The sequence below is a fragment of the Aphelocoma coerulescens genome, chromosome 12, assembly GCF_041296385.1.
Source record: "Aphelocoma coerulescens isolate FSJ_1873_10779 chromosome 12, UR_Acoe_1.0, whole genome shotgun sequence".
NCBI lineage: Eukaryota > Metazoa > Chordata > Aves > Passeriformes > Corvidae > Aphelocoma > Aphelocoma coerulescens.
In genome coordinates, this window is record NC_091026.1 from 3,895,067 (window position 1) to 3,915,258 (window position 20,192).

At 41.5% G+C, this 20,192-nt stretch overlaps 3 protein-coding genes across 22 annotated transcripts in view; 1 reads left to right on the forward strand and 2 right to left on the reverse strand.

The window, feature by feature from the left end:
- The window catches only part of IPPK (inositol-pentakisphosphate 2-kinase), a 48,319-nt gene extending 39,362 nt beyond the window's left edge, over nucleotides 1-8,957 (reverse strand). For 10 of the 17 annotated variants that reach the window (XM_069028154.1, XM_069028156.1, XM_069028155.1 and 7 more), the window contains exons 1-2: nucleotides 8,691-8,957; nucleotides 7,494-7,544 (exon numbers count right to left, since the gene is read on the reverse strand). The gene's annotated coding sequence lies outside the window, so the exon portion shown is untranslated. Of the gene's footprint in view, nucleotides 1-7,493; nucleotides 7,545-8,119; nucleotides 8,266-8,690 lie in introns of those variants that run through there. The other 7 variants (XM_069028158.1, XM_069028157.1, XM_069028148.1 and 4 more) reach the window with 4 other exon arrangements.
- On the reverse strand, nucleotides 4,838-6,200 carry LOC138117654 (protein BTG1-like). The gene is made up of 2 exons (XM_069028171.1): nucleotides 5,962-6,200; nucleotides 4,838-5,822 (listed from the first exon to the last, which is right to left on the reverse strand). Exons 1-2 carry the CDS (start codon nucleotides 6,077-6,079, stop codon nucleotides 5,470-5,472), a joined length of 471 nt encoding a protein of 156 aa, XP_068884272.1. The 5' UTR covers nucleotides 6,080-6,200; the 3' UTR covers nucleotides 4,838-5,469.
- A 255-nt stretch (nucleotides 8,958-9,212) lies between the features above and the next one.
- ATRIP (ATR interacting protein) lies at nucleotides 9,213-20,135 on the forward strand. Of its 4 annotated transcripts, none has more exons than XM_069028135.1 (13): nucleotides 9,213-9,530; nucleotides 10,677-10,762; nucleotides 11,764-11,934; nucleotides 12,579-12,694; nucleotides 12,980-13,140; nucleotides 14,131-14,229; nucleotides 14,670-14,799; nucleotides 15,557-16,288; nucleotides 16,855-16,997; nucleotides 17,549-17,640; nucleotides 18,519-18,602; nucleotides 18,859-19,108; nucleotides 19,584-20,135. In XM_069028135.1, exons 1-13 carry the CDS (start codon nucleotides 9,254-9,256, stop codon nucleotides 19,643-19,645), a joined length of 2,403 nt encoding a protein of 800 aa, XP_068884236.1. In that variant the 5' UTR covers nucleotides 9,213-9,253; the 3' UTR covers nucleotides 19,646-20,135. The 4 variants fall into 4 exon arrangements, with proteins under 4 accessions (XP_068884236.1, XP_068884237.1, XP_068884240.1 ...); XM_069028136.1 differs by having other exon boundaries at nucleotides 10,680-10,762; XM_069028137.1 differs by lacking the exon at nucleotides 9,213-9,530 and adding an exon at nucleotides 9,890-9,896.
- Nucleotides 20,136-20,192: the final 57 nt, after the last annotated feature.

Consider the following 20,192-nt stretch of genomic DNA (forward strand, 5'->3'; position numbering starts at 1 on the left):
AAACTGCTTTATCAAGTTCTCTGTACTCACTGCTACTGAACTACAAATAAAGTTGGTAAGAATTTATCATCTAAAAAGTTCACATTGAAATGTACTGCATCACAGCATCTACAAAGACTCTGTTTACTTTTTTATATGCATTTTTCTTTTAAAAATGTGTTTTGTTTCAAAGATGAACTTTCATACTTGGCACATGTCCAGGATTATGAACTTATTTCTCTAAGATAGTGTTTATTTAGCAGTGGAGGTTTGCTTGAAACATTATTGAACATTTTGGTGATATAATTTTTCTTCTTCCTACTATGTTTTGAAGTTATTTTATCAAGAGAGATATTTGCAGCTTTGTCTTTCAGTGACTTAAGACTGATTTGCTGTTTAATTTAGCTGGACATTTATTGTCTTTTACAGATTTTATTTCCTTGGATTTTTAAGAACCACTGGGAAGAATAACTGATATAACATAACAATAAGGGTATGCAAATATTACCATCAATAATCCAGAGCCCAGTAGTTTAAAGTAATGACAAAACCAAGGTGGTCCCAAATCACAATTTAATTTGCCCTCTCATTGCCTTCTGACACCTTTTAGACATTGATAGTCCTGCTGATTGCAAACAAGGGGCAGCTGAATCTCACAGTGCAAAGGGACGCTCCCAAGCAGATGAAAGATCCTTCCATGCAATTCCATCTCTGTTAAAATACATTGCCCACCAAATTACAAGCTAAAATCAGCAGTTTACTTCTCAATGAAAACTTTGCATAGCCTTCTAACAGAAAGCAAAGTATCAAAGTATCACTTATTATTGGAATAAATTCACTCCCCAGCAAGAAAACCATTAAAATAAATAAGTATATTACTCCTATAGCATAAATATTACTAAGAGTGACTCTGGAACCATGAGAAAAATAATTTATAAAAAGTATCAACCTTACAAGTCAAGAACCAGCACAGCTGTATTACCCAAGAATACAAATCTTCCCACTCTGCCATGGAAACGTGGATCAGCCTGGAGAAATCACACAGAGCCAAAGTGATGGCTGAGTGCTGCTACACTGAGACAACATGAGGCAGAAATTAAGGTTAGATCCAAATTCTGAGTCATAATTAAAGAAAACCAAGGTGAAACAGAAAAAAAAGCCAACATACACAGATTATTGTGAAGTAAAAAGAAGAAAAAATCTGAAGGAAGCTAAAAAAGTGAGAGGAAAATCCATGGTTCAAATAGCTAAGAAAACCAGTTATGCAAAGGTAAAGACCTTTTAAGATACATCAGCACTTAAATGAATTCTAGTTCTGAAAAGAGAAAGATGGTAAAATTGATAAAGTAATCAGCAAAAGGCTGGAAGTCATCACTAAACATTGCCTACCTGTATTTGGTAATGTGGATAACTATGTACTGCATGAGGATAATTCAATAATGAAAATATACTTATGACTAGACCAGAGGTTATAAAAATAATAAATTTTAGGATTTCATAAGAAAAAACATAACCACAAAGTCTAGAAAAATGCCCAAGAGAACTGCCATAGGATATCAGTGGGACCCCAATGTCTATTTCCAGTGCATGTGAGAGCAAATAGAAAATTTCTCTAGAGTAGGTGTCCCAGTATAAAAAAATTAAAAATAATTTCAGGAGACTTACAAGACTTTTAATCATGGATTAAATGTAAAAAGGAGGTTAATTAATCAGGTTAACTTCTCCACTTCCTAATAAGAGTATAATTCAAAGGAGAACAACATCATTAATGCAAATCAACACAGCTTTACAAAAAGCTACTAAACAAACCTGGGATTTGTCCTTTGTGTGAGCAATCACAAACTCGTTATTTAGGTTTTTATGAGGCACTTCACCTATAACATGTGGCATTCTAGACCAAATAACAGTGAAGAATGCATTACAGGAATTAAAAATGAGTTAAGTGAAAGACCTCATATTTTTAGCAATTCTGTCAGTACTTCTCCATTGTTCTCAGTGAGGTGAAGCTCCCAGCACTGTCAGTGCTGGTGAACAGCAAATCGTGGCGGGAACGGAGCGATCCAGATCAGTTGGTTCACTGCACTCATTCCTTGGGAACACATTCTCAGGCACATATTAAAAATGGAACAAGTGTTGGCAGAAAGCATGTATGTAAATCCCAGTTAAAAGAAAATTATTTATGCTCAAACTTAAAAAGCTTCATCTTTTTAATCCTTTAAATACGAAAACAGGCTTAATTTGATAGCAATATAAAGTGCTACACACTGAAAAACTTTTCATCTTGAGGATAAGGAAATAAGGACATCAATGTTTAGAAACTAAAGCTGAGCATCCCAAATTTCGTATTTTAATTTACCTAGCACTAAAGGTAATAGAATATGAAACAAGTACAGACAATCCCCTTGTCTCTTGAAGTTCTCATATCAAAACCATACATCTCTGTGCTCTTAGGTCCAACTAACGAGTCAGGGGGGCAATACACAATAATTGCAGTACAGAAGTGGTCAGGCTGTATAAACTAGCAGGACCTTCTATGTCAGGTGGATTTTACCACCCAGAAAAATATTATGTAATTAATTTGGCAGCAAGGCAAAGTTTTGGAGAAACAGGCAAATATATGGGGTTTTTTTTCCCCTCTACTACAGCTTTAGTTACCCAACAGTTAACCCATCCTCATCCAAACAAGCATGTGCTGATTTTTCTCCATGTATTTTTACTGCTTCAAGGAGGCCAGCATGCAGTAATCCTTCCTGCAGAATCCAAACCAGCCTGTTCTGAGTCATGACTGATTAGATGTGGTCAGTCCTGTGTGACAAGTACGTCATTTTAAAGATGTTAAGATTTTGCCTTGTTTGTTGCAACAGCAGAACACAAAACTTATCACATTTCAGGGAAAACACAAAGTTTATTTTATTTACCTCCTCCAAATAACTGCCTCCCTGGCTTACTACCAAGCACTCTATTCTCCCTCAGAACAGCTTTTGTGCTGTCAGTACATCTTTGACATTTTTTAAAGCAATGGAATGCTGTTCTAGATGGCACAGATATCACAGTGTATTTACTTGCAGCTCAAGTGTTTTCTTTGCTTCAGTGGGTTTTGTTCAACTCCCCCGTTGTCCCCCACCTGTTTGTCTGCAGAGTGACTTCAACTCTATGCCAGTAGCTTAAATATACGAAACTTAACTTGCATTAAAGTGTCCATTCAGTGATAGACATCAAACCTGCAAAGAGCATGGGATACTTGAGATGTGATATTACATAACAGCTGAAACATCCCATTGCTTAGGGGAGGATTAATAAAAGCAGCAGAATCCATCGTAGCTGGATTAATCCGGGCTCTTCTCTGCTCTTACATGGACAGACACCGGGCAAGAACAGAACATCTGAAGAACCTGCTGCACCCTCCTTCACCTCAAACCACACCCTGCAGCTCAAAACCATATCCTGTCTCCCAAGTCATCTTCAACTCCAAGTGTTTTCTATTATGGAAAACCTCCTGTTAAACTGAAGACTTCATACCCATCTTTTCCAGTGGGCTGTTAATATAATGTGCAGCAAGGCCAATTACCTTTCAAATGAAATTTAATCAAAGAAGGCACCTCACCCTTTGTAGATTTAAAGTTATTCTGCTCAATTACTGACAAATGTGTCAAATACATCCCTTAGAGGTCCCTAGGAAATAGGATTACCTGCACTGAATATTCATCAGAGGAAAAGGAAAGTGTTACTGTCTCCCCAAGAGAATAAAACAATGTCGTGAAAACCAATTTCCAATCTTATCTAATAAAAAGGCAATTTGCCACCAGACCTTTAACACCCATTTGTTAAAGTAACCCAGAAATTTATTTATTGGAGTGATAGACTAGAAACACACTATCAATTTCTAGAGAGTTTTAATTACTAAGAAAATTGCACTGTGCATTTCCTCCAGATTAAACAAATACCACTAGACAAGCCTGCCTCCGAGATAATAAGCAAACAGCAAAAAGCAAGCCACAGCTTTTTCTAAGGCAAACAAAGAAAAAACCTCTTTGTGCTGGAGTTCTGCCCTTTCCAGTTTGCCCAGACTTGCCCCTTCCCTCGCTGTATGTTCTACCATGTTATTGACACAGCACAAGGAGGTTTTTTTGCTGACATACTCACACCACACAAAGCTCCCTTTCATCAAGTGTTCAACCGTGCTCCAACACCAGGCTACAGAAAACAGCAATGCCAGACAGCCTTCTATGGCTGGATTAGAAACCACTGCTTCTTAGAACAGGAATCACAGTATCTCTAAATTAAATCCTTTACTGGGATAGCAACACTAAAAGTATCCACATAAACCAGCAACACAAAGTTTTGTTATTACATCAAACTACTGTATTTGATAGTTTCAGTAACCTTGTACCCACCTGGTATTAGAGACCCTGACAGAAATAGGGAACTCAAAGCCAGAAACAGCAGGATTTACCTTCCAGAAAAGTGAAGGCAGTTACAGCACTGATGATCATTTTCACTCGAGCTTCCTACATGGTGTTAAGTTGCAGTTTTAAACATAAACTCCATTTCCTAATAAACTCAAGTTTTAGTTTTTTGTTTTGTTTTTTTTTTTTGCGAGAGATAAAATTTTTAGAAGAGTACCTTTCCTTCCATTCAGTACCAAAAAACCCACCCAGCTCTACACAGATTATTCAGCTGAAGACAGGCAGCCAGAAAGCTTTCCCAAAACAGAGTGTTTTGTTGTGATCTGAAATAAAGATGGATGTCCACAGCTACACCTCTAACTACAAAGCTTTTTGCAATTATTACAAATGGATAGAATAAGCTTTGAGAGCAATGTTAAAAGCCTGGGGGGAAAAAACCAAAACAAGTCAAAAGCATTTTAAGCAAGTCTTTATTTTTCTACTCCCATAACTACAAATAACAAGACAACTAATTCCCCACTTCTTTTTGCTAAAATGTTGGGGTGTGGTGGAAGCCAACCCTCAAATAAATGCATTCTTTGAAAAAGGAAAAATAAAGAGTTATTTCTGTGATTTGTGCCTCACAGTCAAACTTGAATGACCCTGAGAGAAGTCTGTGCAGACAAATCACTGGAAAGATTTATGTGCAGTTTTTTAGATCTGTTTCCCACCCCCCTCTGTGTTATTGCTCTACAAATTGCAGATTTTTTTTTTTTAGCAAGTACTAATTTTGACTAAAGCCCATCATAAAGAGTGCTACAATGTTGCTTTTTATTACAAATAGCCAAAACTTTATCGAAAATATAAATGTGTAAAACAATCCACCGACTGTACAGTGCATTTACAGGACACAACCCAGAAAGGAACATGCAGTGTAAAGAACTGCTTTATACATTTAGCCCTTGGCCACAAAGGACTTGGCAGTACTACCACGACTTTAGTGACTACAGGGTGAAAAAAAAATATATAAAAAGTAAAAAGCTGTTACATTTAACTTTATCATGAGGTTGGGATACATACAACATCGTACAGGGAAGAGTTGTTTTTAACTAGAAACGGTCATCATGTTGTAACTCTTGGAAGGGCTGGATCTGCCAATCCTCCACTCCTCCTTGCAGCTGGTCCTGCTCTCCAGCTGCTTGGCCGCCTTCCCCCCGGGCTGGGGGCTTTCGTACAGCACACAGATAGACCCATCCTCACCTATGCGATAGGACACTTCGAAAGGGTCGACCCACAGCGTTAATTCGCTGGGTAAGAGCTGGAAGAGCCTCTCGTGGCTCAGTCCGATCATCCCCGCCGCCTTTCCTATCAAGGGGTCCATCTTATGGTTGATCCTGATGCAGCGGTAGCCGGAGCCCTTGGAGGGGACCAGGGGGAACCAGTGGTGCTTGTAGTGCTCTGCGGGAGGGAACAAAGAGGAGCTTCAGCGCGGGGCTGCGCTCCGCCGGACCCCGCGGACGCAGGGGATGCAGGGGGTGGAGGAAAGGGACGGAGGGGATGGAAGGAAGGGATGGGGGGGATGTCCCCCGGCACTCACCGCGCATCGCCTCCTGCAGGCACTCGCAGAAGCGCCGCAGCTGCTCCTCGCCGACCCCGCCGGCGGCCCGCAGGAGGCGGGTCACGAACGCGGCCGCCGTGGAGATCTCGGTCCTCATGTCCGCTGCCAGCGCCGCCCGGCCCGGCCCGGCCCCCGCGGCCGGGGGCGGCTCCGCGCAACAGCCGCACGGCGCGGGCGGGACGGGGCGGGTTTGTTGTGCTGGCGGTGGGGCGGGACCGGCACGGACAGCCCGACACACGGACAGCCCGACACACGGACAGCCCGACACACGGACAGCCCGACACACGGACAGCCCGCCCCGGCCGCGTTGAGCCCAACGGAGATAACGGGGGAGACGCGCGGCCGCGCGCAGCGGGCTCTGCCCGCGCCGGCTCCGCTCAGCCCACCGGCCGCTCCATCGCCAGCGCTCTTCCAGGCAGACGTTGCCGTCATCCTGCCTCGCTCCCTTTTCCCTCTCGTTTCTCGGGACCCAGTACTAACACAGACTCAAACCCCCCCACACCATCTCAGCCATACAACTCCGAGGTCATCCTTGAAGTGTGGGATTTCCTTTCCCTCTACCAGCAAATGACAAAACTCTTGACATTTACCCAGCACCCAGAGTACTTCTCTCCTAACCAGCTCTCAGGTCTGGATCAAGATGCTATTTTGTTAGAACAAACTTTCACGGAAGTCCCACTGGCATTTCAGTATCTCATATTTTAGGAATTAAGCTAAAAAAAAATAATCTCTGTTGGTACCTGGACTGATTTAGCCATCCACTTACTCCAGTTTTGATTTATTCAGTGTTTTGAGAATCAGAACACAAACCCATTCTTGTCCAGGTTCATTAAAATACAGGACAGAAACCCAACAATTGCATTGGACTTAGAGAATTCTTGCTAGCATTAAGAATAAACATACAATTTACAGCACTAAGAACTGTCCAAATCCAGTCATAAGTTATTAAACTTAATGCTTAATTATGCTAAAGAGCTCCCCCCCTTCCACAGTGTGTGTGCCTATATGAATAAAGGCACAAATTCCCAGTTTTCCCAGTGATTTTACTCTTAGGTCAGACAGACAAGATTCTGCTAAAGCCAGGACAGACAGTAAGGGTCCTGGTTTTAACTTGCTTGTGAGAAACTAAAGTAATGGTAGGAGGAGAAAGCAAATGAAAGAAGCAAATGAAAGGTAGCTAAAAGTATTGCAAGAGTCAAACGGCAATGCTAAAACTGCTCACATGGATTGAGGTCTGGCACCTGGATCCATTAGTCCTTAGTGGAACATTCAAATGAAATAGAAATTCTGGCTACAAAGATCAAAAGATGCCACAGCTTTCAGGTAATGCTGGAGTCACACTTTGATTTCTCGTGTTCTCCTCAGGGAGTTTCAGATTTAAGACTCAATGTAAGCAAGACACAGAAAGATAAGAAATCAGCAGATAGGTAACTGTTTGACTTTCATCCCCCTGCCCAAAAACGGTTCCACAGGCAGCTGTATTTAAAGCTAATTCTACAGCTCAGACTTACTTTGTTGTTATTCTGATCCTCTGCAAGTCATTTTCTCTTCAGCAGGAACACCTGGAGTAGAGGAAAACAGAATTGGTGTATTGGTTTATCTTGTTAAAAATAAACTTTGTGCAAGCATTCTATCATTCTGTTTTTCCTCAACTTCAGCTAGAGGAAGAGGAGAAAGTAAAACTGAAGGTATATCACCCAAACAGTATGCTGTTATTTAAAAGCAACAATAATAAAAAAATAGTAATGATAGCACAATCCTATTCATTTCTTAAGAAATAAAAAAAAAAACCAAACAAAGAAAACCCCAACAAAAACCAAACCCCAGAATTAAGACCAAGTAATGTCTAAATCAATTTCCTTTTAGATTACTTAAATTAAGCTCTCAATATATGTCTCTACAAATATAGGCAGTGGAAACAGAGCTCTAGAAATTGCAAGGAGAAGTTTTAAATTAAACAAGCAATTTTGGTTTTACTCCATCTTATCAGAGTATCTCTCTCTAAACAAAAAGAAATAAAACCATTCTTAAAAGCAAGAACTACATTTTCTTTATAGCTAAACTACAAAGACAAACATTATGTTACCATTCCCACTAGAAAGAGAAAGTGAATAATCCCAAACATAAATAATAGTACCTTCAGTGATTTGAGCATCAAACCCATCCACAATTTCCCCAGTTTGGTACATAATTGATAAAACACAACTTCTCAGAGAAACAAAAAGAACACCTTCAAGCAGCACCTCAAAACTAAAGTGATACAAGCACAGCTTCCTTCTGAGACTGCCCCTTCCCTGTGCACCTGAGCTGACCAGATGCAGCTGTTCCCACCTGCTGATTCCATAGGGATCAGCTGCTGCCCCTTTGGCACAGCTGGGAACAATCACCCTCAGGGCTTTCTAATTGGGCCTTGCTGGCTCGCCACAGGCTGTGCATGGATTAAAGAAAATTACACCCTACTAATAATCTAATTTTCCTGCGTGTAATGCGAAATAGGGAAATGAACAAGAGAAATCAGAATTCTCTGACAGAATTGGAAATTTGTCATACTAACACAGTGGTTTTCACTTAAAAGACCATCAAGGGATTTGTAAACTGGTTTATAGAAATGAAAATAATTTGTTATCCTGTTTTTAAAATGTGCTGCAGGACTATGGTCTAGTGTCCACTTAAAAGGTTTATCAACATAGCTGTAACCTCACACCCACCTGAGTTATACGGAGCTGGAAACTCCATTTTCCAGTCCACCTTTAAAACCAGGCAAAATACGATTACAAAAGCAAGTTAACAGCGGAGGTTCAGCGCAGGACTTTTGCAAATATTGCGCTTTCCCGGCACTTTTATCTCGTAGAGGTCCCAGGTTACCAAGGGCAGTTGTGCCTGTGGCCGGCAGTGCCACGGCCGCGCTCCCAGCCCCGGTGTGACGCCATCGTGCCCGGGATGAAGCCAGGGCCCCGCGCGACGTGTGACGTCAGCGGGCCAGCCCTCGCAGCGACGTCACCGCTCGAAGCCTGACGTCACCGCCTTTCCCTCACACCGCTGAGGGGACGAGCCTTCCCGCCTCCCTCCCGACCAATAAACAAGGAGCTTGCATGTCGGCGACCCACGGCCAATCGCGAGGGCGCTTACAGCCGGCTCTGGCACCGCCGCCACTTCATTGGCTGTGCGGGGAAAGCTGCCCGGTGGTGATTGGCGGGTGGCGCGGCGCGCGGGGGGGGGCGTGGCCGGGGCGGCCCCGCGGCGTGTGGGCCCCGCGGGTCCCGATCCCGCCATGGCGGCGCTGCCCGGGCCGCGCAAGAGGAGCGGCCCCGCGCTCTGCGGGGAGAGCGGGGCTGCGGCCGCCCCGCCGGCGCTCCGGAACGGCCTTCCCCCGCACAAGCGCCCCAAGAGCGCCGTGACCGGGTTCGTGGACCCCTTCGGGGATAGTGATGACTTCACGGCGGACGACCTGGAGCAGATCGACATCCTGGCCTCGCAGGCGCTGTCGCAGGATCCGCCCGCGGGACACGCGTGGGGAGCCCCGGAGCTGCCCCGGGACGAGCGGCAAGGTCGGTCTGTCCCGGCGGCTGCCTGGCACTGCCCCGCTGCTGCGAAAGGGTTTGGTGTCCCTTTAGGAATCGTAGAAAGGCCTGGGTTGCAAGGGACCTTAAAGCTCGTCCAGTCCCACCCTCTGCCGCAGGCAGGGACACCTTCCACTACTCCAGGTTGCTCCAAGCCCTGTCCAACCTGGCCTTGGACACTTCCAGGGATCCAGGGGCAACCACAGCTTCGCTGGGCAGCCTGTGCCCGGGCCTCCCCATCCTCACAGCGAAGAATTTCTTCTAATGCCTAACCTAAATCTCCGTCAGTGTGAAGCCCCTCCTTCTTGCCCTGTCACTACATGCTCTTGTAAATAGACTTGCTCCATCTTTCCTGTAAGTTCCCTTAAGAGAGTGCTCCTGCTTGTCCCCCTGGCCACCAGCACCCCACGGTGGTAGCCCCGGTGTCAGAGGGATGGTTGGGATTCAGAGGAATAACGAGAATAACAATCCCAGCAGGCACATTGCATTGATCTCACGGCACCAGGAGCCCCCGGTGTGTGGGGAGGTAATGCCAGCCTGGGACGAGGGTGCTGCGTGTTAAACCTGCCACATAAAAAAGCCTAGTTTCCTAAACTTTTAACATGCTTTAGGTGTCATATTCTGGTAGCATCTTGGCTTTCAGAATTCTTCCCTTTAATTTCCACTACTAAATGCATAGCATGCCTTGTATTAACAGTTGACTTTCAGGTTTACTTTGAAAAGAACAAAAGCAGGGGTTCTTCATAATGAAGCTTAGAGAGCGTCAATAATCTAAGTATGTTTCAGCAACCCTCACATCTGTCATCTCACCAGGGGAACAAGTTTCCAGTGAACCCTTGTTTGCCCATTAACTAAAGTTATCTCAGAAGAAATGCTTGCCTTTGCTGTGGGTCATCTCGCTGGTTTTCTGTGGTTAGAAATTTGAAGTAGGGGGGTTCTTCTTTTATAAAAATTGATGCACAACCACCAGCAAAGTTCCTGTGGTGATTAGATGAGGCAGTTTATGTGTTTGTAATGACAGTAAAATCCTAAGATATTCAGATGTATGCAATGACAAATAACAAAACCTTGGTGTTGAGTCACCAGTGATGTACGTACATCATCTGTGCTTCAGATTTTGGCTTTTCCCTGCAGCAGGAAGCAGAGCAGAAGATGGTCTGATGAGAGATGCATTCCAGCTTGAAGTGCTGCAGACACAGCATGAAGAAGTCAAACAGAAGGTTTGCAATATCCTCCCCTCTCCTCTGAGTATCACATTTTTGATAGGACTAACTGAAAGGTGGGAGTAAGTCCAGATCCAAGCATTTAATTCTAATAAAGTTGATCAATAATGTTTGTGATTCAGGGGTGTGTTAAAATCATTATACAAGGAAAAGCTCTCGTAATATTAAAGAGAGCAGTATTTTATTTCTTGGTCATTGCAGATTAGCAAAAGCTAATTTTTCAGTTTTATTTGTTCCCTATCAAATAATTTCGCTGCCCTGTCAGTCAGTCAGCTGGAGTTGTTTTGTTCAACTTAAAAGCTCTGAGGACCTGACATGACTTCTAAGTGACTTTATGTTACTTTACCTTGTGGTGGTCCTTTAAGGAAAGAGATACTCTGTTTCCCTTTCTCATCCTTCCCTCCCTTCTCTGCATTTTCCCCAGCTCTGTTATATCCACCTTTATCAGGGAATCTCCTATGTGTACACCATGTTAAACCATAATTTTACAGTTGTAGAGAAGTGTCCTTCTGCTTTTTTCTTCTTGCTTTTCTGAGTAATTTCTTTATTATCCCTCCAAAGTCTTGTCTCTGTGTAGTGGTGGCTGCTCAGGAAGTATTAGAGACTCAGTATGTCCTGAAGATACTGTCTGGGGACAGAGTGGCTTGTTGGCTGTCCTGATGGATGCAATAGTATAATTAAATTATCAGTTATCATCCAAACAGTGAATAAATTACTGATGTGTGTGACTAGAACACTTAAAAAAAAAAAAAGTAATTGCAGAGAAGGGGAAAGAGAAGGATGGTCTTGTAATTTTAAATGATATTAAAGAAAACAGTATCTGAGTTTGATTTAATCAGAGAAAGATTAGAGGCAACATGTGCAGAATTTATGAACTGGGTTACCAGGAGTATTTTTCTCCCTAGAAATTACAAATATACCTAATTTTCAACCACATACTGATGCAAAGACATACTTTTGGCTATATCCGTCCTTTAATGCAATTCCTCTGTTTGCAGCTGAAAGAAATGCAGGATGAAATTCTTGCTAAAAATGGAGAAATTAAAATTCTGCGTGACTCAATGCAGCAGATGGAGTATGCTATGGAGGAACAGAAAAGATCATACCTGCTACTGGAGCAGCAGAAATCTCAGGTTTTAAGTGAAAAAGAAAAAGAGTTCTCCAAAAAGGTTTGTAAACATGTCAGTTACTTGCAGATCACGTGCAGAAGCTGATTTATGACTTAATGATGTCACACACCATTTAATCAAAGAACATGTGTGTGAAATTTCCACAGTGCATGCTTTTATTTTCTTACCTAGAAGAAAGCATTTGTAAGAACTCGCTGAGGGTTTTTCCCCTGCCAAAATAAAGGAGTGAAATTCAGGTGGTAGAGGTTTTCATTCACTTGTTGCTTTTTCAAAGCCATCCCAACAGCATTGCAGTTGGAATATATTTTACAGTGGGGAAAAGTGACAGAGCATGCTTTGTGGCTCTGATCAGATTGCTACTCCTGTTGCAGTCATCTTTGTGCAAGCCCTGAAGAGGACAGTGGCTGCTTTTGTCCAGTTGGCTCTGCAGTTACAGCCTCACTGTAGCCATGCTCTGCATGGCACTTGCTCTGTCTTAGCCACTCACAAAAGCTTCTTGCCTGAACTCCTGGCACCTGGTTCTCAGCTGGTGTTAATTGGACTAATGTTCATAAAAATGGCTATCTTGTGCAGAGTTCACAGTAAGTAGATGGTGATCTCGAGCTCTTATGGTAACTCAGTTGCTCTGCAGTTGCACCGCCTCTGAATGGTAACAGTAAAACTGTCCTGAACTCCTCTTTCAGTTACAGTCCTTGCACTCAGAGCTGCAGTTCAAGGATGCAGAAATGAATGAATTAAGAACACGACTTCAGAACTGTGAAAGAAATAAACACCTTTCTCAGGCAGTTCCAACAACAAGGTAGGGAGGGTTGGAAAAGGAATTTGTGTTCATTTTTGCAATACATAGTGCTTAAACTATTGAAGAGGTTTTCTTTCTTCATGTAACTCTAGCTCTGTTGTCTTTAAAATATACAACCAAAAAAGTCTGATGACATCTATGGAATTTTTTCAAAAAGAGCCTTCCTTGTATCTTTGACAGAAATTCGGAGTTATAGTGAAGTATCTTTAAAACATCAGTGCAAAGAAAACATATTGTTTAATAAAATAATTACAAAAGAAATACTGATTAGTCTTTTTATCTTAGCCCTAAAAAGAATATTGCAGTACAAGTGAAATCAGAAGGATGTTCTCCACAGCCTGGAAGAAGATCTTTTCCTACAAAGGAATCCTTCAATGCTGAAATGTCCACTAGGCCATCGTGTTCTTCAGGAAATTTTATGGCCCCAACTACTTCCATCAAAGAAGGTAAACCCATGTGCAGCTTGCAACATTTTTAGCTGCATGTGAATGTTCTGCCTCAGAGAAGGATTTTGGTGCTGTGTGAGTCAACAGTTGCAGTCAGTTCACAGTTATTTGTTTTATTTTGGTTTTGCTTAAATTTTTTTCTACTTTAAATCAACTGGAGTTAAATAGCCATGACTGAAATTTGCATGAAGATCATTTTAATTCACACCTTAGTACCAGGTGCCAAGGTGTCAATGATGAAGTGGCCAGTGGCTGCAATAAAAAACTTTATTGTGTGATGAACTAAAACATCCAAATTGTTCATCTGTCTTTTCTCATTGAATAAAGAATAGGAAATAATTTGCCTATTTCTTGGTCTGCTAGTCAGCTAATGCATTTTTTGTACTCTTGTTCTGGCTTTAAAGATGACCTTTTTGGGGATTGGATTTTAAAGGGTACATATTTAGCCATATTGAAAGAAGCAACTGAAACAATGTACTCATTTCCTCTTTTATATGTAGGGCAGTAATTCTCACAAAATTGTATATTGAAATTCATTGAGTAAAGCTTAGGAAATCAATATCTGCATGTATTTGAAGATTGCTATAATATGAAACAAAAATAGTGATTTTTTTTTATAGCAATGGGAAAGAATAAATGGAAGCAATGTGGTATCATCAACTAATCCTTACTTGAAGTCACGAAAAATCTGAGGTGTTGCTGTCAGTTACACTGTTCATTCTGAAAATATGGGCAGTAGGAACTCCAGCAAAAAAGAATGCAGTAGCCTGAAAGCATTAGTATTGCTACTGTTTGTTATGGTAACAACGCTCAATATGCCTATTTGTTTGAAAAAATACATTTGTTTACTTTTCTTCTGAACCCTGCAAGGCTTTTGGCCTTCATTTGCCTGGTAATTATGACATATATAAAAAATTATCTGTCTCTGTGGCTGTGTGTGTGTAAAGGCTGCGTGCACATCTATGTTCTCACAATCCCTGTTTGTTTCAGACAGTAAGATAACACTTCCTGAAGTTTCATCCCTGAAGCAGCACAAAGCAACAGGAAAAAATGGTTCCTACAACTCTGTCCCCAAACGAAATACACAAGGTAACTCAATTCTGTTAATGCAGAAATCAAACCAGGGAAAGCGTACTTAAAAAAAAACCAAACACTATAATAAGCATTTTCAACAGTCCTTCAGGGTACTATCTTAGTTACAGTTGGCAGTGGAATTTTATCACATAATTTCAATGTCTGGAGTGGAAAATGGAAGGCAAGTTACCAGGACAGCTGGGATGTGTGATCACTTGGCTCAAGCTATTTTGCTAATATAGGATCATAATTAAAATACCTCTAAATATAATTTGGTTTATATTTAAATATTTTAAACTCGTTTTTCTGAAAATTATCATCTTGTTAAGAAAGAAGATTCATAATGAAAAAAACATTTTGAGGTTGAGAGCACTCTAAAGAAGGCTGATCTTTTGAAATACTAGTTTTTTGTTGTTGATGATGGCAAAGCTACTCCAAATGCTGTATCCTTCCAGGTTCTATCTTGCTGAATGCACTGATGAAGCAGCCCATTGTCCCTGGGTCATTTCTAGGACTCTGCCACCTTCTCAGTAGCAACTCTGAGCCTCTACCTGGAGCTGTGTTGCCGCCCAACTCTTTGGATACGTAAGGTTTATTTTCTTTGTTAAACTGTATGCCATGTTCAAGTACAGTGGCATTCTCTGTACTAAGAAACACTTGGTCATGCAGGACAGCTCATTCCCTGTGGTACATCCTGCTCTGCTTAGGCCATTTAGTGCAAAATTTGGAACATCATTATGCATCTTTGATTATCACAGATACTAAACAGTGGAACATCACAAAGAGATAAATTAGGTTAATTTTCTGTTAGGGGAAGGCACAGAACTAAACCTGGGAGTAGCTGTTAGCAGCTTGCATTGCAATGAGGGAAGCACAGAAACATGATCATGAGTTAAGGGGGAAGAAAATGTTGAAAATGTGATTAAAAGTTGGCTTTATATCTTCAGAATAGAAACTGTGTTCAATTTGTAATGTACAATTTGAGTACAATTTTCCAAGATGTATTTATATTTCCTGGTAAGGCATTTTAAATATGAATATTGGATATGAATGATAACAGCTTTTCACTTCACAGAATTAGGCTGTAGTTCCTGAAATACCTTTGCTTTTCTGATAGGTTATTTTATTAGTAATGAAACCTAGAATGCTTTGAAATGGCTCTTCCATGCAGGTATCAAGGAGCAGGATGATGTATTTCCCCCTTTTTTCCTATTTTGGAAACAGACATCTCTCAGTACTCTGTCCTTTCTATTATTCAATTCATAATATGGATAACTCAGATTTCAACTCTGTTCTCTGCCTTTTCTTGTGAAGCATGTCCCTTTTACTTTTATTTGGACAGGAAGCTCACACAAGTCCCCAGCAGCAGGACAACTCAAGAAGGAATCGCTCCTCTTGTATCCCTGCAAGAAGCTCAAAAACTGGCCATAACAGGACTGAACTTGATTGCTCTGGATGAAGGATTATCTGAAGGAGGCCCAGCAGAAGGCCAGGGAGGGCTCCTGCCCCTCACACAGAGCAGGATCCGAGGTGCTGTGCATCTCCTGCCCCTGGTGGAGCACCACGTTGGTGCCTTCTGCCAAGCAGAGCAGCTCCGGGACACACCAGGGAGTGGAGCTTGTGGGACCCATCCAGCTGCTGCTTCCAGAGCCAGCACAAACACGGTGTCAAGCAAGGAGGACTTCAGGTTGTCTCTTGAAGAAATGACTCTTGTATCACTGGGGATCCTTTATTATTTGGTGTTCTACAGCTGGGATGTCGTCCACACACTGCTGTCTGCTGAAGTGGAAAAAAGTTGTGCTGCTGGAGATGAACAGATTTCCAAGATGGACAAAAATGTGTCATGTGACAATCAGTGTGACAATAAAGAAGAGAGCAGGACACAAGGAGGGCTTCCTGCAGCTCCACAGGATCCTCCCAATAATGATCGAGCTCAACATTCTTTATTTAAAAAGCTGCTTCAGATTTTAGCTTTTTCTGCTGCAAGGGGCTCCCAGACTGACAATATCCTGAGCCAAAGCCTAAAAGTTTTGGTGAAATTAGCTGAAAATTCAACTATGGACTTGTTAATAAAGTAAGTCAGTAATAGCTTGAAAATTATTTCAGAGTCTGCTCTTTAGTGGTTTTCATTCTCTGTTGAAACTCATCTGGGCAGATTTCAGTAGAAGTTGTGCCATGTATGAGAGAAATCACATCTCAGATCACCTTTGAGAAGCAGCTGAGGATCTTTCTACTGCCTTTACTGTTAACGAGTGTAATAATCATCCCTGTCAGTAACAAGGTTTGCTGATGATGTTCATATGAAGCAGATGCTGTTGCCACATCAAAAGTGAGGAAGCTTCTTAAGGCCACATGCAGATCAGAGTATTTGTAACATTCATTTTGGGGTTTTTTTGGGAGGTGCATAAGGAAGGAAAGCATAGGATCTCATTCTGGCAGGTGAAACTGCTAGTGTGAGCTGCAGACTGACTGCCAAAAGTAACTGTTTTTCAGCATGCTTGGTATTTATGATGGATGATTTGAGATCAGGAATGTTCTGAATAGCTAAAAAGGCACACATTATGATGCTGTCTACAAAAAAACAGTCTATTTTCAACTTGTAACTGCACTTCCCATTCCTAACTAAGTTTTGTTTTGAAGTTTCCAGCACTTACTGAGTAGCCAGACACTGCAGCGCTGTCTGTGTCCCGGGACCCCTCTGCCTGCTGTGCTTCTGACTGTGAGACTCCTGTGTGCTCTTGCTCAGCACCACATGTTGGTTGCTCAGCTGTGTTCTCATTCAGGTAAAAGACTGCAGGACACAGAGAACTGTTACCATGACTAAAAGCAATGTGAACAGGCCTTGCTCCAAGGTGCTGAAACCCCAGAAGGCAAAAAGCTATGTTACCTGAAAACTTGTTTTCTGGTTATGACTTGGAGAGTATTTGTCTTGGGGTATCTGTCTACAAGCAGTGCTTTTGACAGCCACTTTAAAACCACTTTCTAGACTGTGTATTTAAGGCTGATGAGGGAAAAAGGGGCTTTTGAGGAGTTTTGAAGTTAAATTTGTCTGTCTCATGGCACTGTTGATTTTAGGGATTTCAGTTGTTCTGCATGACAAATGGCCTCTGTTCACTTCCTTATGAATGAACCGGGACAAGATTACCACAAAGGCAAATAGGAAGTTTAGGGATACCAATTCCTCAGCACTGCTGAAGATGTGTGAAGTAAAACAAGAAGCTGGGCCTGTACAAGTCCTAGGATAGCACTCAAAATGTTTTCTTGCCTGATAGAATTAATCTTTGTCATGAAAAAGTGGCTGGTTGGGAAAAGAACAAAGTTCTCTCTGTTTCAGACACTTGCCTTCTCCTTGCACTCTACATGTACATAACATCAAGACCAGATAAATCAGCATCTGAAATGCTCTGGCTTCAGCTGGAGCAAGAGGTAACCACGGCTGACTGTCCATGTGCTCTTTCCTTTTCCTTCCAGTTGGGGGAGTGGGAGGAGCAGGACAACACACAAATTGAATGAAAACAAGTTCTTTCTCTAGCTGAAATACAAAACTGCAAGTATGGGCTTGCAGTTAGGAATTACATTGATTTTTGAAAGGACGTGCTTGAAACTGAATCAGTAACTACCCTTAAAGAGAGCACTGGTCATAACAGTCTTTTAAGTCACTGAAAAAACCAAGGAAGATCCTAGGATGGCTGCAGATGGTTCAGCACTAAGCTTTATTTTGCTTTTAGATCAATAGAAGAGTAAAAAGAAGCAAGATATGTGTTTCCTTTTGATTGTATTTATTACATCTAAAAGGTGTTCTGTAGTGGTTTAGGATTTATATTCCTGGTATTCAATGGAAATGCTAACTTGCTGTCTAACAGTCATGGTTATATACAGAAAGAATAGCTTTTAAACCTAATTTGTGTTGTTTGTACAGACAGAGAGCTGACCTATTTGAGGTTCTATTTGCTCTACTTCCCTCATTTTAAAGATTTTTGAACCATTTCCATTGTGCCCCTACCTGCCTTGTTATATTAAGTGTAAACACATCATTTGTAGGCAGTGAATTAAAGGCCACTGACCTTGTCAGCCTCGCTCATGAGAAAGTTGAGAAGGTTTCTGTGCAAAGCAAATTCTGTGTGTGTGAAGTGTTACAGGGAAAAAAAACTTGTACAATTTTGAAGGTAAAAGAGATCATCAGTTACAAAAAAAAAAAAAACCAACCCTGAACAATTTTTGAAACTAGCAATGCATTATCATTTCTACCTCTTCTTAGCTGCAACTCACACAACTCACTCTAACACAGCCTGTGTTTGTAACAGACAGTCAGGCTCCTGACACGCTGCATGTGGTGCTCCAGACCAGCAGTTTTATTTCCTGGCACAGACTGTCAGTGCAACCTCGAGGTACGTTCTGCTGAGAACTTCAGAGTTCTCAATGCTGAAATTGCTTTTTGCCCCTTTTATTTTTTTTTCTGTATTGGAACAGAAGTGTCCTGTACTTTAGAGGATGCCACCTTCCAGGAAGCTTGCTTTGGCTTGCTAGAAAAATTCTGAAATTTGAAAGTCTGAAGAGATGAAGCACTAAAGTTCATACTGAAATAAGTTTTCTGCTCCTATATTTTTACTTTGTGTATTGAGGCACTGTTTTTTCTTCTTGCAGGTGGTTAAGGCACTAATTGTAATGTTGCACAGACAGTGGATGAAGATTAGAAGATCTGAGACCAGCTTGTGTGCACATAAGGAACGAGTTATTCAGTTTTTACGGGATGCTGTTTTACTCTTGCACAGCCTGTCTCAGAAAGATAAACTGTTCCATGAACACTGTTTGGAAGTTCTCCATCAATATGACCAAGCCATGCCAGGCATAAGAGCCATTCTCAAAAAGACTCAAAAACTGAGTGCCTCTGAAGGTAAAAATCAGTCAAATGTTGGCTTTTTTCCATGTTGTAGAAGTAAAAATTTCACTTCTGTCACTTTTCTCTTTTAACAAGTACCACAGCTGGTTGTTGGTCAGATCTCTGGAGGCAGTTTAGATTAGATAGCAGGAAAAATTCCTCCCTGTGAGGGTGGGGAGGCCCTGGCACAGGTTGCCCAGAGAAGCTGTGGCTGCCCCATCCCTTGAAGGGTTCTAAGCCAGGTTGGACAGGCCTTGGAGCAACCTGGGGTAGTGGAAGTTTTCCCTAAAAAAGGTATTAAATAAAAGAGGGAGAGAAGTTTGTGTGACAAAACACAAATCTAAAGACCTGTTTGCATGACACATTCAAAAATTGTATTGGCTGTAGTCTTCTACTAGTATGTTTTAAAGTGCAGATACCAGCTATAATTATACTGTATCACACAGAAGAAAAAAAATCATTCTCTGAAACATTATTATGTTTTGTGCAGAGCTGATTTTGGATGAACTGTATCCTCCTGAGCCAGAAGACCAAGGAATGGACTCCAGCTAGCCAAAATCAAAGAGCAAAGATCTGTCCTTCCTCATCTGAATCATCACTGCCAATGTAAATGTGAACTTAAATCATCCTTTTAAGTGATAATTGTAGGTTGCACTCAAACACAGCACAACTCAGACACATTTCTTTGTTGTAATTATTTCAGTGCCATCTAAATGTAGCTGAAAGCAAAAGAACTTTGATGAGAGAGTGAAACTGCTGTGCAAACCCACTCAATGGCTTTTGACTGGTTCTGGTTATGAATTTCATTCTGTATGAATTTGCTGTGAATGAAATGGAAATTCCTCTCTCTTCTCCATTTGACTGGGACTACAGCTGAATTTAAGATGCTGAATGTGCCCAGGTGTTTGGCATCAGAACACACTTGTTTCTTTTGTACCACTTTATTGTGTAACTTCCAGAATTTTTGTATTGTTTGTATTAGTAAACAATTAATGGTGATTTTAAAAACCCTTCTAGAAATAACTTAAGAGTTGGCAGTTCACTACATGGCTTTGGATTTCTTGCTGAGGATTGGTTACCTGAGTACACTCAATTTCAT

What these genes read in the sequence shown, in the direction of transcription:
- LOC138117654 (XM_069028171.1), bottom strand. Translation starts at nt 6,079, where the DNA reads ATGAGGACCGAGATCTCCACGGCGGCCGCGTTCGTGACCCGCCTCCTG. An exon ending in CCTGCAGGAGGCGATGCGCG is followed by an intron (nt 5,823 to 5,961) that starts GTGAGTGCCGGG and finishes TCCCTCCCGCAG; the next exon opens with AGCACTACAAGCACCACTGG.
- ATRIP (XM_069028135.1), top strand. Translation starts at nt 9,254, where the DNA reads ATGGCGGCGCTGCCCGGGCCGCGCAAGAGGAGCGGCCCCGCGCTCTGC. An exon ending in CAGGCAGTTCCAACAACAAG is followed by an intron (nt 12,695 to 12,979) that starts GTAGGGAGGGTT and finishes TTTTTATCTTAG; the next exon opens with CCCTAAAAAGAATATTGCAG. An exon ending in AACTACTTCCATCAAAGAAG is followed by an intron (nt 13,141 to 14,130) that starts GTAAACCCATGT and finishes TGTTTGTTTCAG; the next exon opens with ACAGTAAGATAACACTTCCT.